The sequence below is a fragment of the Saccostrea cucullata genome, unplaced genomic scaffold (assembly GCF_032062105.1).
Source record: "Saccostrea cucullata isolate Sc308-1 unplaced genomic scaffold, CSIRO_AGI_Scuc_v1 ctg20861, whole genome shotgun sequence".
In the NCBI taxonomy this organism is placed as follows: domain Eukaryota; kingdom Metazoa; phylum Mollusca; class Bivalvia; order Ostreida; family Ostreidae; genus Saccostrea; species Saccostrea cuccullata.
In genome coordinates, this window is record NW_026919804.1 from 643 (window position 1) to 16,392 (window position 15,750).

General features: G+C 33.8%; 2 protein-coding genes and 1 pseudogene across 2 annotated transcripts; 1 reads left to right on the plus strand and 2 right to left on the minus strand.

The window, feature by feature from the left end:
• Positions 1-4,652: 4,652 nt before the first annotated feature.
• On the minus strand, positions 4,653-5,891 carry LOC134238424 (uncharacterized). Its single transcript, XM_062720555.1, has one exon. The coding sequence runs from the start codon at positions 5,889-5,891 to the stop codon at positions 4,653-4,655; it is 1,239 nt and encodes a 412-aa protein (XP_062576539.1).
• Positions 5,892-7,733: 1,842 nt separating this feature from the next.
• Positions 7,734-9,364, plus strand: LOC134238444 (uncharacterized). The gene is made up of 3 exons (XM_062720573.1): positions 7,734-7,904; positions 8,140-8,439; positions 9,094-9,364. Exons 2-3 carry the CDS (start codon positions 8,198-8,200, stop codon positions 9,362-9,364), a joined length of 513 nt encoding a protein of 170 aa, XP_062576557.1. The 5' UTR covers positions 7,734-7,904; positions 8,140-8,197.
• A 2,030-nt stretch (positions 9,365-11,394) lies between these two features.
• Positions 11,395-12,903, minus strand: LOC134238432 (THAP domain-containing protein 11-like; annotated as a pseudogene).
• Between the last annotated feature and the right edge of the window lie 2,847 nt (positions 12,904-15,750).

Below are 15,750 nucleotides of genomic sequence, written 5' to 3' on the forward strand. Positions count from 1 at the left end.
TGGGTTCTGATTATTGTTGACAATTTACAGTAGGAGAGTTGAGATGAATTTTGTATGTGTTATCTAATACCGCATTCATACGACGAAACTTTGCTTATGTCTGCAAATTTACATATGAGTAAATATACACACGTTAGTAAAAGTTAATTTTTTTTTTTTTTTTTTTTTTTTTTTTTTATTACCCATTGTATTACATATAGATTCAAATTAAAATAACAGCAAATTACAATGGATATTTAACACTCACACACCCATTCATACATTCATTTACATTTTAAATTAATATGAAGGTTGCTTTATAATAATCAGTTGTCTCTATCATGCAAAATAATTTAAGCAAACATCTAACATATACAGGTGTAATCTTACATTTGTTCAAATATATTTTTCCATAAAATCCATTGTTCTTCAAAATAATTTAGATTTGAATTGTTAATAGATATGCATCTTTCAATATTGTATTTCATTTTCAAATAGCTTAGTAAACCAAAGAGTGAAGGTATTTTTGATTGCAATAAACATGAAAAAATATATTGTTTTGTGTACAATATCATAAAATTTTCAATTCTATTATCCTTTATAAGTGGTAATTCACCTAAGATAATATTTTTAACATTAAATGCAATTCTTTTTGAAATTGTTCTGTATATATGTAAACTCAAGTTCCTCCATAAAGATATAATATGGTCACAATGAACAAATACATGCAGTACAGTTTCAGTTTCTTGGGCACAAAATTTACAAACATCAGTAGTTTTTATATTGATTTTCTTAAGATAAGAATCTACAGGGAGGATCCTATGTAAAATTCTATATTGTAACCACTGTACAGAAGAATCAGAAGTAGTCTTAAAGCAAACTTTAAAAACATCTTTTATACATATATCTGTCACTCCAAAGGGAGATAAGTCTTGATTCCACTTTGGAATTGCTGTAGGAATTATATCATTTTTGTTTATATAGTTGTAAATTCTCTTTGTACATTTTTCATAATGAAAAATATTTTCAAAATAAAATGGTAAATTAGGCTGACAATGTTTTCTCAAGTTCATTCGATCTATTGACATATTCTTTAAAAATTTAGAAATAGCAGAAATAGTACTATTATACTGCATTACGCATACATTGGAAATGCTGAATTTTTCTTGGAAGGCGGATTTTGATAAAAAATTGCAATCTTCTGACAAAAAATCCCCAATATTTTTAACTCCACTTTTATACCAATTTTCTATAAAAATACTTTTATTTTCTACCTTAATATTTGAATTATACCATACAGGAATATTGCAAGCCTTGCATTTCATTTCTACATCCTGATCTACATTCTTCAAAACATGCTGCCATGAAATAAAAACATCAAACCAGAAAATATTATTTTGAGGTATTAAACTATTTAAAACATAAACATCACCAAAATCCATAAATTTGTTTACAACATCTCTACCATTAATTCCTAAAAATATGTCCAGCCATGGCTTACTACTTTCTGATACCAATCTTTTGACCCATGTACATTTCAGTGATTTTATGAAGTAATCAACATTTAACATTTTTAATCCTCCAGATAAATAATCTTGAGTAACTATATCTCTTTTAACTCTATCACTTTTTGATTTCCATATAAATTCAAAAAGGTCCTTACATAATGAAGATATTATGTCATAGCTAGGGGTAGGAAGAGAAATAAATAAATGAGTGAGTTTTGGTAGAATCAGTGTTTTAACAATGGTGACACGACCGATTGGTGTAAGTATTCGCCTTTTCCATTGTTGGATCATTGATTTAATTTTTGGTAAAACAAGTTTGTAATTTATGTCAGTAATATTTTCTAGCTCTACAGAAAAAGTTATACCAAGCAAAGTAAAAGTTGTGGATCCCCAATCTAGTTTCCATCTTGTGTGATGAAAAACTTGACTTGAAAATTTTTTCGAGCCAATCCAAATAATTTTTGTCTTCGAACTATTTATCTTTAAACCAGATAATTGTGAAAATAAATCCAATGTATCAAGAGCAGCAAACAAAGATTTTGGTGAACCGTCAAGGGCAAGCGAGGTATCATCTGCATATTGAGAGATTTTGTGTTCTTTTTCTTTTACTATTATACCTTTTATATCTCTGTTTTGTTTAATGAGAACAGCCAGGATTTCAGCACAAAGGAGGAACAAGTAGGGAGCAACAGGATCTCCTTGTCTACAACCCCTCTGAATAAAAAATTGTTCTGATAAAAAACCACATTGTAAAACTGAAGCTTTAAAATTAGTATTTAGGATTTTAATCCATTCAATAATGTTGTTTCCAAAACCAAAATACTTCAAAACTTTATAAAGAAAGGTCCATGAAATTGAGTCAAATGCTTTCTCAAAGTCTAATAGCATCAACAGACCAGGAATATTATTTGACTCTGTATAAGACATTAAGTCATAAATAAATCTTGTATTTTCCCCTATAAATCTACCTTTAATGAAACCTGTTTGTGTATCAGAAATAAGATATTCTAGAGTGGACTTTATTCTACAACTTAAACATCCAGATATAAGTTTATAAAGGACATTTAGTAAAGTAATTGGGCGCCAATTTTTTAAGAACTGTCTTGGTTTATCACCTTTGGGTATACAGGAAATAATCCCAAGTCTCTGAGAAATTGGAAGTTCTTTCTTTGAAAAAATACAGTTAATTGCATTTAAAATATAACTTTTCAAATCTGTCCAGAAAAATTTGAAAAATTCAGCTGTAAAACCATCACTCCCTGGAGACTTGTTATTTTTCATATTCTTAAGAACATCTAAAATTTCACTTTCTTCAATATCTTTCTCAAGACTATTAGAAGTCATCTCGTCAAGTTTTTTAACTTCCGCTGGGTCAATAATATCATTCAGATCCATGTCAATACATTCTGAATCTTTATTTGAATACAGTTCTTCATAAAAAGATTTAACTTGGTTTAAAATTTCAAATTGATCATAAACAGTGTATTGTTCGTCAATCTCAACCCTTTTAATAATTTTGTTAACATAGTTTCTTGATTCTAAATTACAAAAATATTTTGTTGGCTTTTCACCCTCTTCTACCCATCTAGCACGGGATCTAATTAAATGGCCTTGCATTTTAACTTTTCTTAAATTTTCAAGGGTTTCTTTTTTTTCTTCCAAAATATCTGTATTATTTTCAGTACTTGTTTCTAATCTCTCTATTTCCTCTACGAGGGATTTCTCTGACTTTTCTCTCTCTCTTTTCTTAAATGAAGAATATGAAATAGATATTCCTCGTATTTCCATAAGAAGAATTTCAAGAAATATAGAGTCATCCATATTTTCAACAAAAATAGCATTATTTTCAATATCATTTATATTTTGTAAATATTGACATCTGACTTTTTGTATAGTTTGCTTCACTTTTTCGACATACACTGCGTCATTCAGTAAACTATTATTAAACTTCCATAGGCCACGACCTTTATTGAAGGGATTGAATTTTAATTCTAGAACAACAATAGAATGATCAGATCTGTACCCCGGTTTAACAGTAAATTCTTCAACAAGATTAGATAATCCTTCAGATATTAAAATATAGTCTAATCTGCCTTGTTTGACAGGGTTTTTTTTCCTCCATGTGAACATTTTTTTTTCTGGATTCAAAATCCTGTAATAATCAATCATTTGTAAATCTTCCATAATTTCTATCAATTTTTCACGAGCCATTGGATTATTTACATTAACATAGTTGTATGTATCTATTTCTGGATTAAGAGCAAGATTTAAGTCACCGCATAGTACAAAATATTCATTATCAAATTCTAGAAAAATATCTCTAACCTTTTCATAAAATTCTGGACAGTCAGTATTCGGTCCATATACATTTACCAGGGTAAACCTATTGTCTTCAATGGTAATATCAAGAGCTACTAAATTCCCTTCCTTATCTCTCTTATCTTTGTGGACTTTAAATTCAAAATTATTGTTAAAAAGAATACTTACTCCCCGTGAATTCGATTTATATGAACTAAAATAGCACTTGTAACCCCACTGAGCTTCTACAAATGGTTCTGTTTCATATGTAAAATGTGTATCCTGCAGACACAAAATAGAGTAACCCTTTTTTCTATAATAGTTAAGGACATCTTGTCGTTTTTGAATTGTCGCTAGACCCTGACAGTTCACCGTTACGATTTTTATATTATCGTTCATCAACAAAAACTGATTTGTAAAATGTAAGCAACCTCCAAGCAAAATTTTCGACTACATGACAGTTGTATTTTCTCACAGACACACTTTCGCACTCACTCAAAAATGTAAACAAAACTGAAAAAAGAATATATAAACAAAAGAAAAGGGTATGTACATGTACGAAACAAACTCTTTGCATAAATTACAAATGCATAGTTGAAAGAGTTTAATAGATCAATAGTCGGAGTGTTCATTTTTATTTTGTTTACCTCAAATTCTGTGCCGATATAATACCGGACATACTTCTTTGGTCGGTAAATAAAAAATCAAAAACGAACATAAACTTCTTTTTTCCGGAATATATACTATAAAAAAGAAACCTTTTCAGAACAGAGCTATTCAATCCGGGAAAAAGAAAAAAGCAAAAAACTATTTATACCACAAAATGTTCAAGAAAAGAAAAATCGCGTTGCAGGACACTCTTTTAGCCTATCGAAGTTCTTTGAGGGCGTCAAATAACGCTTTCTCCATTATGTCGAAGCGTTTCGGACCAAGATGTTTTCCCATCATGCGCGATATCACAACTGATACATTTGTAGAGTTTTCATCTTGTAGAATTTTTAGCATTTTCCTTCCAGCTCCAAATTCGCCGTCGTCACAGTATCCGTCATGTATAGTCCCAGAATTGTCTTTAAAACGGTATACCAGTATATTGTGATTTGCACGCCCATAAACTGGATCCATGGAAATTTTCCTGTAGAAGTTCCGAACTTTTGCATATGTCTCTACCTCAACTGCAGCAGCGCTAATTTGGTTTCCTGATTCTGTGTGAGTGTTAGAGCGTTTAACTTCAATTTCCTCTAGTTTTTGTTGTTCTTTCTGGTCAAGTTGTAGAATTTCCTCGGCGTTTGGTGTCTTCACTTTATCTCTGTAAACAGACCCATTCGGGAAAACCAATTTGTCCCCCACAACCCTCGTTTTGATATTTTCACTCCAATATTTGCTGTTGAGTTCAACCAGTTTTCTGCGAGTTTCGTTAACTTGAACTGGTGACTGGGGGGTGATATAGAATGGTAGAGTAATCCCTTCATCTTTCTTTTTTCTCTGTTGTTTTAGTAAACGGTCTTTGTTCTCAAATCTCACTAACCGGCCTGTTATAACTCGGGGCTTATCTCCTTGCCTTCTGTCCCCCGCATTCCTATGGATATTAACGAACTCTATTCCGTCTATATCTAGGTGTTCATTTAGCAGGCGGGGGATTTTGCTGAATAGATCTTCTCCTTCTTCTTCTTCCAGGTTATGTATAAGGATATTGTTTTTCATGGATCGCCCTTTCAAATCAATAATTTCCTTCTCTTGTTCTGTGACTTTTCTATCAAGTCTGATTACAACCGATTTTAACATTTCAAGATCCTTACGTAGGGATGCATTTTCAGATTTTAGACTGTCTATCTCTGTTATATTGTCTTCCTGCTGTTGTGCAATGAATTGTATCTTGTCTTCAAACCCGTCCTGTTCCCATAGATCAGCCTTAATATCCCCCACGGCTTGTGATAGACTTGCTAAAGTTTTAAAAGGGTCGACCGCTATTTGCTCAGGGCAAGGAGCAAACGGTACACTAAATGGGGTTAAAGTTCCAAAGTTAGTGGAGGGGAACGGCATTTTCTCAGTTCCCTTAGACTTAGAGTCCGGCTTTCTTTTCTGTGATTTCAACTCACGATTGGACATTGTATACACAGCGGTGCACAGTAGTTTACCACAAGTTCCAAATAAGCAGATACTTACACAAAAAAGCTTCAAGACCTCCACTCAATGTTAATGATAAACTGTTGACCCTTTTTTCGGCACTTTGACACTTTTAACTCCGATTTTGATCTATTTTTTCTTCCCACTAGCAAAGCATGACCGCCATGGTCAATTGTCACGTGATCTCTCCGTAAAAAAAGTTAATTTGCTATGCGTTCAGACGAGATTTATGTACTGTAAGTTAATCCTTATAATTTCAAATAAAATAAGGTGATCCACAGATTCAGAATTGTTGAACCTTATAGCAAAAGGTTATTTTCTTACTATTTGAGTATAAGACTAACTTCTGAATGTTCCTCAAAGAAAGAAGGGGGGAATCCCAATCATTTATCTTTTGTTATGGAAAAAAGCAAACATTTAGGAAAAATTTACTTACGAAAAAATGAAAATTAATTGAAATCATTCTTTGAAATTGGAAAATGCGTTGGTCTAGGTCCTAAAGACTATAGGAGAGCCGTTGAGAGTTCAGTAAAAGATGGTTGTTGCCATCTACTGTATGGCCTCTTTAGCAGAGTAAAGTACGACAAGAAATCTTTTTGGTGTTTGGAAATTAACAGTATATCAAGTTTGCGAGTTCATTATAAAGTTTCTGCTTGAATATTATATATTTTTCCAGGAGAATGAAATGGGCAATCGATTTTTTTTTAAATTCAAACAAAACAAATATGTAAATAGGAAATAAACAAGAATCCCCTAGAAATGCATGGTGGGATCAGGTGCCAAGGATCGAGAATACTTAAAAATGTTTAATTGCAACATGCTTGTTGAAATTCCTGCAGCATGAATTTATATGTCAGTAGCTTGCCTTGGTTTAAAAACAAAGAAAGGTAGAAGAAAGTCAAACTTAAATGGTACCGGGTGATTGATGCAATGTCTGTTCCTATCACAGTTCCGGGGCATTCCCATGAAGACAACTTGAATAGTAAGGGTTTACTTATTGATCCGGCAGCTACCCTTACCAAAATATTGACCTTCTGGCAACATCTTCTGGCTTTATTGCCGCAATATTGCAGCAACATTCTGGCAATACATTGCCGCAATATTGCGGCTATATCGTTTTTCGTATGTAAATTAGTTTTGCGGCAATATTGCCAGAAAGGGGTTGCGGCAATATTGCTGCAAATCATGACCAAAATATTGATCTTCTGGCAACATCTTCCGGCATTATTGCCGCAATATTGCGGCTATATCGTTTTTCGTATGTTAATTAGTTTTGCGGCAATATTGCCAGAAAGGGGTTGCGGCAATATTGCTGCAAATCATGACCAAAATATTGATCTTCTGGCAACATCTTCCGGCATTATTGCCGCAATATTGCGGCAATATCGTTTTTCGTATGTAAGTTAGATATAAATTGGTATTTAATAGCCGCGTTTCGAGTTCATCCGGAACAACGTTTTTATTCGTTGTTTAGTCACGCCATGTCAAAAATGTTCAGCAGGTAAACTTCCGGTTTTACAGCGTCTCATAACTATGGCAGAACGGATTCATTTTTACGGCTTTCAAGTACCAGATCTAAAGAAGTATCTGCAAGATAGGGGTATAAGCTGCAGCATAGGCAGGAAAATAGATCTTGTGCGCTTATGTGAGCTTGCAGAGGAACTTCGTCTCGAGGTAATCTTTCTTTCACTGAAGCATTAACCCTGATTAGGCCTATAAAAATTTTCCCCATTCGTAGTAGGAACGACAAAAATAAAAGTACATATCATACATTTTTTAAATAATTCAAATTTATATTATTTGTGGATGATTTTGTGGTTTAGTATAAACGCCTAACACGGGTAAAACACATAATCATTCTGTGTAATGATGGCTTTAGGTTTTGACATCTACAAATGACGAAGAAGAGTACGCTGTGTTTGATGAAAGGCGCAGGACGGTGACAGTGGGGGACAACAAAATTATTTTAGACCCTGTAAATGCTGTGACCGATTGGTAAGACTTTAATTTTCACACTTTTATAAAATTGTTTCTATTGACCATGTTGACTAAGCTTTTCAGTATTTATAAATCAAACCAAACAGTATGGGGTTAACACACACTCAAACCCACTTTAGTTTTCACAAAGTGAACTGAGCCCACACGATAGATGTCTATTAAGAACATTTTCATAGCAGTGGAAATTTAATTACTATCTATATAGTATATACTACTTTTAAAAAATTTGCAGGAGTAAGGATTTGGCCAGTATACCAGACTTTGAATCGTGTGATGTGCTGGTATACTTTATGAGATGGTGCGGGTGGACTCACGAACGACTAAGACTTTATAAGCAGGATAATGGTTATCGCTTACACATGGCTTGCCATATCGACGATGTCAAAGCTGCCTATCATGTCCACCAGGAATATATTTACTTGACGGCAACTTGCATGCCTGAGACCAGACAAAATGCCCAGCCTTATGATGTCTGGATATTGGCAAACAAGACAACTGGTGAAATTTTGTCAGGTGGATGCACTTGTGTGGCGTAAGTATATTTCAGATTAAGGTAAACTTATGTTACAGAGTTGCCTCTAAGCCCTGTGGAATTTCCCTGCCTCTACTGACATAATACCCAAATTATTCTGGCATTCCTATTTACACTTCCTTCCAGAGTAGGAAGCCCGGACACCCTTCTATTTTTTTTAATGTTCCCTGCTAATTCAATTGTTAAGGGAAAACATTGCTTTTCAGTCATGGTGTTCTCTGTTTTCATGAAAGCATAATCTCATAAAACTGATACAGTATATGCAGAAATGTGTAGTCACATTCTTATTATTGAATACTGTATACAGTGAAATATTTGCCCGCATTTTATTTTCGCCCCATTTGCCCTACTCACAGAAGGGCAAATATAAAAAGTGGCGAATTAAAAAAACAAAGAAAGAAATGAAACTGGGCAAATTTAAAACGGGGCAAAAAGGGCGAAAATAACCCTGTATACAATAATTCAGGTTCATATTACAGTGGACCTTCAGATATCTTGTCTTCTTTAATTGATAATTCATGTATCCAGACACTTAACATATCCGGACAAATAGACTAGGAACCAAAGCGTCCAGATAAATGAGGCTCCACTGTACATGTATTAGTTAGAATTAGAAATAAAAAATAATTTAATTCTTAAATATATTTTTTTCAGGGACAATGGAACTTGCAAGCACTGTGTTGCTTTTCTATTTTCCCTATCAAGTTTTTGTGAGCGACACAGAGACCGAGGAACAGAAGTAGGCACCGACATGCAGTGTATCTGGGATAAACCTAGAAAGAAATCCAATCCCCAGAAGATCTCGGATATAGATATGAGGGTGGACCAGACGCATCCCCAACCAACATCCGCAACTACTGAATCTTTTCAACCCAGCCGTTCCCATTCAAGGTCCAGTGGCCGACCACGAGAGGGACTTCTATGAATTATGCAGAGGCACAGGGGCGCTTCTGTTACAAACTTTGTATGATGAGTCTTTTGTAAGTGATGATGATGATGATAATGTACTTCCATCAATGTCAGATGCCTGCAAAAATATGCTACCCCCTTATGACATTTTTTCTGTAACTGAAATATTGAAGAATATTTTTGATAAGAAAATAATTACCGAAATTGAAGACCAAACTAAAGGGCAGGATGAAAATCAAAAATGGTATGAACAAAGAATTGGTAGAATTACTGCTTCACATTTTTCATCAGTTTTGCATTTTAGGTTTACTGAAAATGATGAAAACTATATTTCAAAATTGATTATGGGGAAAACTTCTAAAGTATCTGTACCCTCTTTGGCATTTGGCAAGCTACACGAACCTGTCGCTAGACAGCTATATTTTGAACAATATAAAAAGCAGCACAAACACGCAGAGATTAAGTTATGTGGCTTATATGTAGACTCAGATTATCCATTTTTAGGGGCTTCTCCAGATGGTGTTATTAAATGCAAGTGTTGTGGTGAAGGATTACTTGAGATAAAATGTTCCTTCTTGTATCAAAAAAAATGCCCAAAGATGCTTGTATTGATGATCATTTTCATATTGTCTTGGATGAAAATGAAAATATAAAACTGAAATTTGATTCTCCATGGTACATACAAATTCAAGGCCAGCTAGGTGTGTGCAAAAAACAGTGGTGTGATTTTGTATTTTACACAAAAAAGGGCTTTATTGTTGATCGCATATATTTTGATGAACTCATCTTTCAGAGGATTGTTGAAAAATCTGAAATGTTTTTTGAGAAATACCTCTTTAGAGCACTAAGACAATTGTAAAAATAATTATATCACAGCAGAAATGTGGTTTTATTGCCTTACACATAAGTTTTCAACTCTAGTTTAAAAAATGAGACATGTACAATTTTTGTTACATTTTATTTGATTTTCATTCAAGAAATTTATATTACTTGTTGTAATACATCATATTATATTTTATATGAGAAGTGAACACAATAAAACTATTTCTGAACACAGATGTCATCTATAAGTAAACATTCCAGCATGGAACATCAATTCCTTACTTTTTAACCAAAGGCTTTTGAAGATTACGAAGAAATGCACATATGACAAGCATTTGATCAGCAAGGGGTTTTAAATTTGTTGGCATGGTATTGGACATCATATGAAATGTTTTTAATCTTCCTATAGCCCTCTCTACATAGATGCGGAATTTTGCAATGTTCTTTGTTTTTAGTATTTCAGAGGCAGACAAATACTTACCTTTACCCCAGGAACACTTCCTTGTGAATGGGGGTATTATAAGTTTAGCTCTGTGTTGAAGCAAAAGATCCCTGATCAAAAATCCCCTGTCTGCCATTATCTCATCTCCAGGTTGTACGCTGTCCAGGAATCCACTTTCCTTCGTGATGTACCTATCGGAAACATTGCCTCCCCACAAATTTGATATGAATGAAAATGCACCAGAAGGTGTCACACCAACCAATGCTTTATAAGTATTATGTTGTTTATAGGAGCTAAATTTCTGAGACTGAGCAGTTGGATTTCTTGGTTTTCTTATAAAAAGTTCAGTGCAGTCAATAATACAATTTACATTTGGAAACTTAGCTCTGAAAGATGAAGGCATGAATTTTTTAATTACATTTCTGGAAGGCCATTTTAATAAAGGTTTAAAGATTGTAGCCATGAAATTGATCCAGGTGGTGAAGACTTGAGGATACGCCAAATAAATCTGCCATGACAATTGTAGTCAAAGCGAGTCGCAATCTGACCAGAGTTAAAACAAACTCCTGAAACCTGCTGAGCTTCCTTTTTGGGCCTGACTTTGCATTTAGACTGTCTTGCTGATATTGTTTTCTTTGTAGCACTTCCTTGTCCTGACCAATACTTCAATGTTGGTGAAGCCTTTTCCAAGATATCTTAATAGAGAGAAAAATTATTTATAAGAAAATGTTGCCTTACTATAGTAAATTAGATTTTGATTAACTTTTGTGATATATTAACTTTATTCATGTTGTTAAAAAAACGGAATATTTTGTACATGTATTAACATTTATAATACATGTATCACTGAATTTATTGTGCACCAGTCCATACCATATACACCGTTTAGGATCTTCTTAGATGGTAGTCCCGTATACATTTTAACATTTCTGTCATCTTTCACCACTTTGTCGACAAAAAGTTCTCTCATGAGTTTCTCAGGATCCTCCAGTTTGGTTGATTTCTCCTCCAAAACCTTGATATCTGCAGCAGTGAGTGATGTTTGGATCCCTATATCTCTGGTTGACACGTCATTACTGCAAACACTGCCACTGATATAACAGTGGTCCATCTCTACATGAGTACCTACAGTATATTTTCAATGTAAGTTTTGGTGCAGTAAGCTTGCCTCAATCTATGTTGCCAGAATCTAAAAAAAATGTTGGTTTTTTTTTCAAATCAAAATTTTTCACCTGTGACAGGAAAAGATTCAACTGTTGGGCACTCATGATCACCCACCTCTATTTCGTGGGTTACAGGCCAACTTCCGTTCAGTTCTCCAGCAACAAAATTATCATTGTTAATCTGTGGTTGCTGAAAAATATTAATACTTAAATTAAAAATTAAATAAAACAAGCTTTCAAAAATACATTTTAAATAATCAGTAATCTAGTATTTTTATTGATCTACAATGAAATATATACTGGAGCACAAGTTTATATCAGCAAATAATCTTACATACAAGTACACTTTCACTGGCAGCCAAGGAGTCAGCTGGGGGTTGAATTGAGATTTCAGACTGAGTGTCTTGTACTGCAGGTATACACTGTTCCCTCTTAGATATTGATGTTGTTGGACGAGTCTAAAGATAACAAATTATAAGCACTCAAGAATAGCATGTGTGTCTCTGAATTGTAATACAATACCTTATTTAAATGTCAAAAGCTCAAACAGTTCTCAAGTTTGTGCTTAATCCTACAATTTATCATAAATAAATAACATTTTCCATATATTTTGATGCATGTTTCTAGACTACATATCTTGATATTAACAAAAGATACTCGATGCATAAAATCATGATGCCAACTTTTTTATATTTGACAATTAAAACCACAACAAACCTTCAGACTTTCCTTAAAATTATTATATGCAAAGAGCTCTGGGTACGGATGATTTTCTGTTGGTCTGCCTTCCTTAAAATGAAGAGAGCATACTCTGTGGTTTCTCTTTGGCTCGTAATTTTCTCTTCTCAAGAGGTCCAGCCAGCGTTTTCTTAGTGCAGGCGCTTTTTTCTGGGTTGGAAAGGGGTAAAATCTTACATCTTTCATGTAACCATATCTTCCTCTTTTTCTTTCATCAGAATTACATCCCTCCGCAACACAAAAATAGAATTTTGTTTCAGACAACATTGAGTAACTATTGTAAACAATTTTTACCGGAAGTACCCCTGCTGAACATTTTCTGTAAATCACGTGATCGGTGCGATAAAAAGCAAATAAAAACGGACGTTCCGGATGAACTCGAAACGTGACTATAGAAATAATGATCTATCAATCTAACAAATAACAAACTGTGCTGAGGAATATAACAAACAAAAGCAAGCCACAGGGTCAATAAGAAATAGCTACTTCTGCTATTCTTTGAACAGATAGAAAATTATGTTGATCATCATAATCAAAATCAAGATATGTTTGTGAAACACTATGCGCCTGGTGGCAATAAAGTTTGCAAAAGCTATTTATAGCATATGGGTCACAGTCAAGGTCACAAGGTCATTGATCTTGATGTCATTTGAAAGAACCTAATTAGTGGAGTATGCATACTAAATATGAAGTCTCTATCTGTTATAGTTAAAAATTTATGGCAGAGGATCAAAATGGCTAATTTTAGCATATGGGTCACAGTAAAGGTCAAATTGTCATTGACCTTGGTGTAACTTGAAAGAGTTTAATTAGTGAAGGGTGCATACCAAATATGAATTCTCCATCTTTTATGTCTCAAAAGTTATGTCGAAGTTTCAAAAAATCTATTTTAAGTATACGGTCACAGTCAAGGTCCCAAGGTCATTGACCTTGGTGTTATTTGAAAGAGCTTAATTAATGAAGGGTGCATACTTAATACAAGTTCTCTATCTTTTATGGCTCAAGATTTATGTCCAAGGTTCAAAAAATCTATTTTAAGGAAATGGGTCACAGCCAAGGTCTCAAGGTCATTGACCTTCAGTTGTCTTTTGAAAAAAGCTTAATTAGTGAATTATGCATACTAAATATCTCTAAGTCTCTATCTTTCATTAATTTTAATTTATGATGAATATTCGAAAAAGCTATTTTTAGCATATAGGTCACAGTCAAGGTCACAAGGTCATTGATCTTAATGTCATTTGAAAGAACTTAATTAGTGGAGTAGACATACCAAATATGAAGCCTTTATCTCTCATTGGTTCAAAAGTAATGGTGAAGGTTAAAGTTTACAAACAAACAGACAGGACAAAAACAATATGTACCCCCGATCTATCGAGACGGGCGCATAAAAAATGTTTATAGAAACAATATTAATATGCCACTTTGAAAATGTCCAGCAACTCTGCATGCATTAATTTTCAAATAACATGCTTTAATTCATCTTTTCCTGCTACTCTAGGATATATAGACATACAAGTCTAGTATGCATGCATCACTAGCACTAATTGAAACACATATAATTTTTCCAAATTTATCTCCATTGAATCATTTATCTCAAAAAGAATATTGGTTTTGACTCACCAAGTCTGATGATATGGAAACAGAGTACACATTCCTATAATTCTGCTTAAATTCTTTTTTCTAGTCATTCCACACTATGCAGTCTTACTACTCATCTTGACTTATCCCACTGTACACAATTAACAACTCTAATTAACTTAATACAAGTCAGTAATTAAGCAAAACATGCTTGCCTTTGAATTCCCTCCACTTTATTTAAAAAGAGGAAGTAAATGACTGAGCATGCTCAACAAATGGCTCATGGGTAATCCTAGATGTTGCCAGAAAGTTTTTTTCTGGCAGTATTGCCAGAATGTCACTGGAAGTTGTTGCAGCTAGCGGTGATATTTCATTTTTTCTGGCAGTATTGCCAGAATGTCACCAGAAGTTGTTGCAGCTAGCGGTGATATTTCATAAGCCCAAAAAGCTTGTTTCTGGTGACAAAAATGTGTTGCCGCAATGTTGCCGCAATATAGCAGCAATATTGCTGCAATAATTTTACTTTGGTAAGGGAGGGCACATTTTTGCTCGATCACAGTTATATTTTATAATTTAGAGGCATAAACATAGGTTTGCCAGGAAAGGTGCAAGATGCGCACGTTTGTGGCAAATTCAAATTTATCCCAGAGGAGACTGGAGATATGGTGTGGATACTTGTTTTCAGAGTTGAAAAAGCCATTGGTGGAAAGAACTATGCTAGAACAACCCGGCGTACGCTTTAAAGACTTTAAAGCAGTACCCTGATACTATATTAATATCAGACTGATATTATATAGACAACAATATATTAACAACCAAAACAGCACTAACTAGAGGTACTGTGAGCAATGAGCTCACTAAATGATACCCCCGCCTCGCATATGGTTATAATGGAAAAGTCCATGTTTTGCTGTGGCCGGGAAACCAAAATATGTGTCGGATCAAAAAGTAAAATAGGAGGTCACAATGGCAATATATTATTAAGATTCTGTGAAAGTTTCATTGAATTTCACTCAGTGGTATAAGAGGAGTTGCGGATAGGAGATGGGTACTCCAAAGCGTAACAGACAGACGGACGGACGTTCGGACATACCGATTACAGTATACCCTTCCACTATTCAAGGGGGGGGGGTATAAAAATGGAGATTTATGCATTAAACAAAACAAAATACATGCATAAGTAAAGAACTTTATTCGGTAATAACCAATATTTGCCCCCAATATCAAACTTTAATGGAGATATATTTAATTAAGTTCTTAAACAGGGGAGTATATGCTGACTTCAAAGCACTGAATATTTTCATAAGTTATGACGCCATATGTACATAATGACGTCACAAACATGACGTAAATTTAAGTTTTTTTATGAATTTTACAGAAAAATGTACATATTTCGTCGAAATTTTGAGCAAAGGTCACCGAGCGCATGTGTGTTCAGGATCAATATTTTGATATAATGTGTAGAATGATATTATCAATGAAATATGTCAATATTGTTCCTGAACAAACTTGCGCTCTATAATTTTTAAAGCTAAAATTGTTGAAATTTTGTCCATTTTGTCCTCTTTCTTGAGAAAGGATATAAAATCTTACTGGTTTGTGACGTCATAAAAACAAAAATTGTGAATACCCTGCTTTGACACTATAATATTTTCTGTT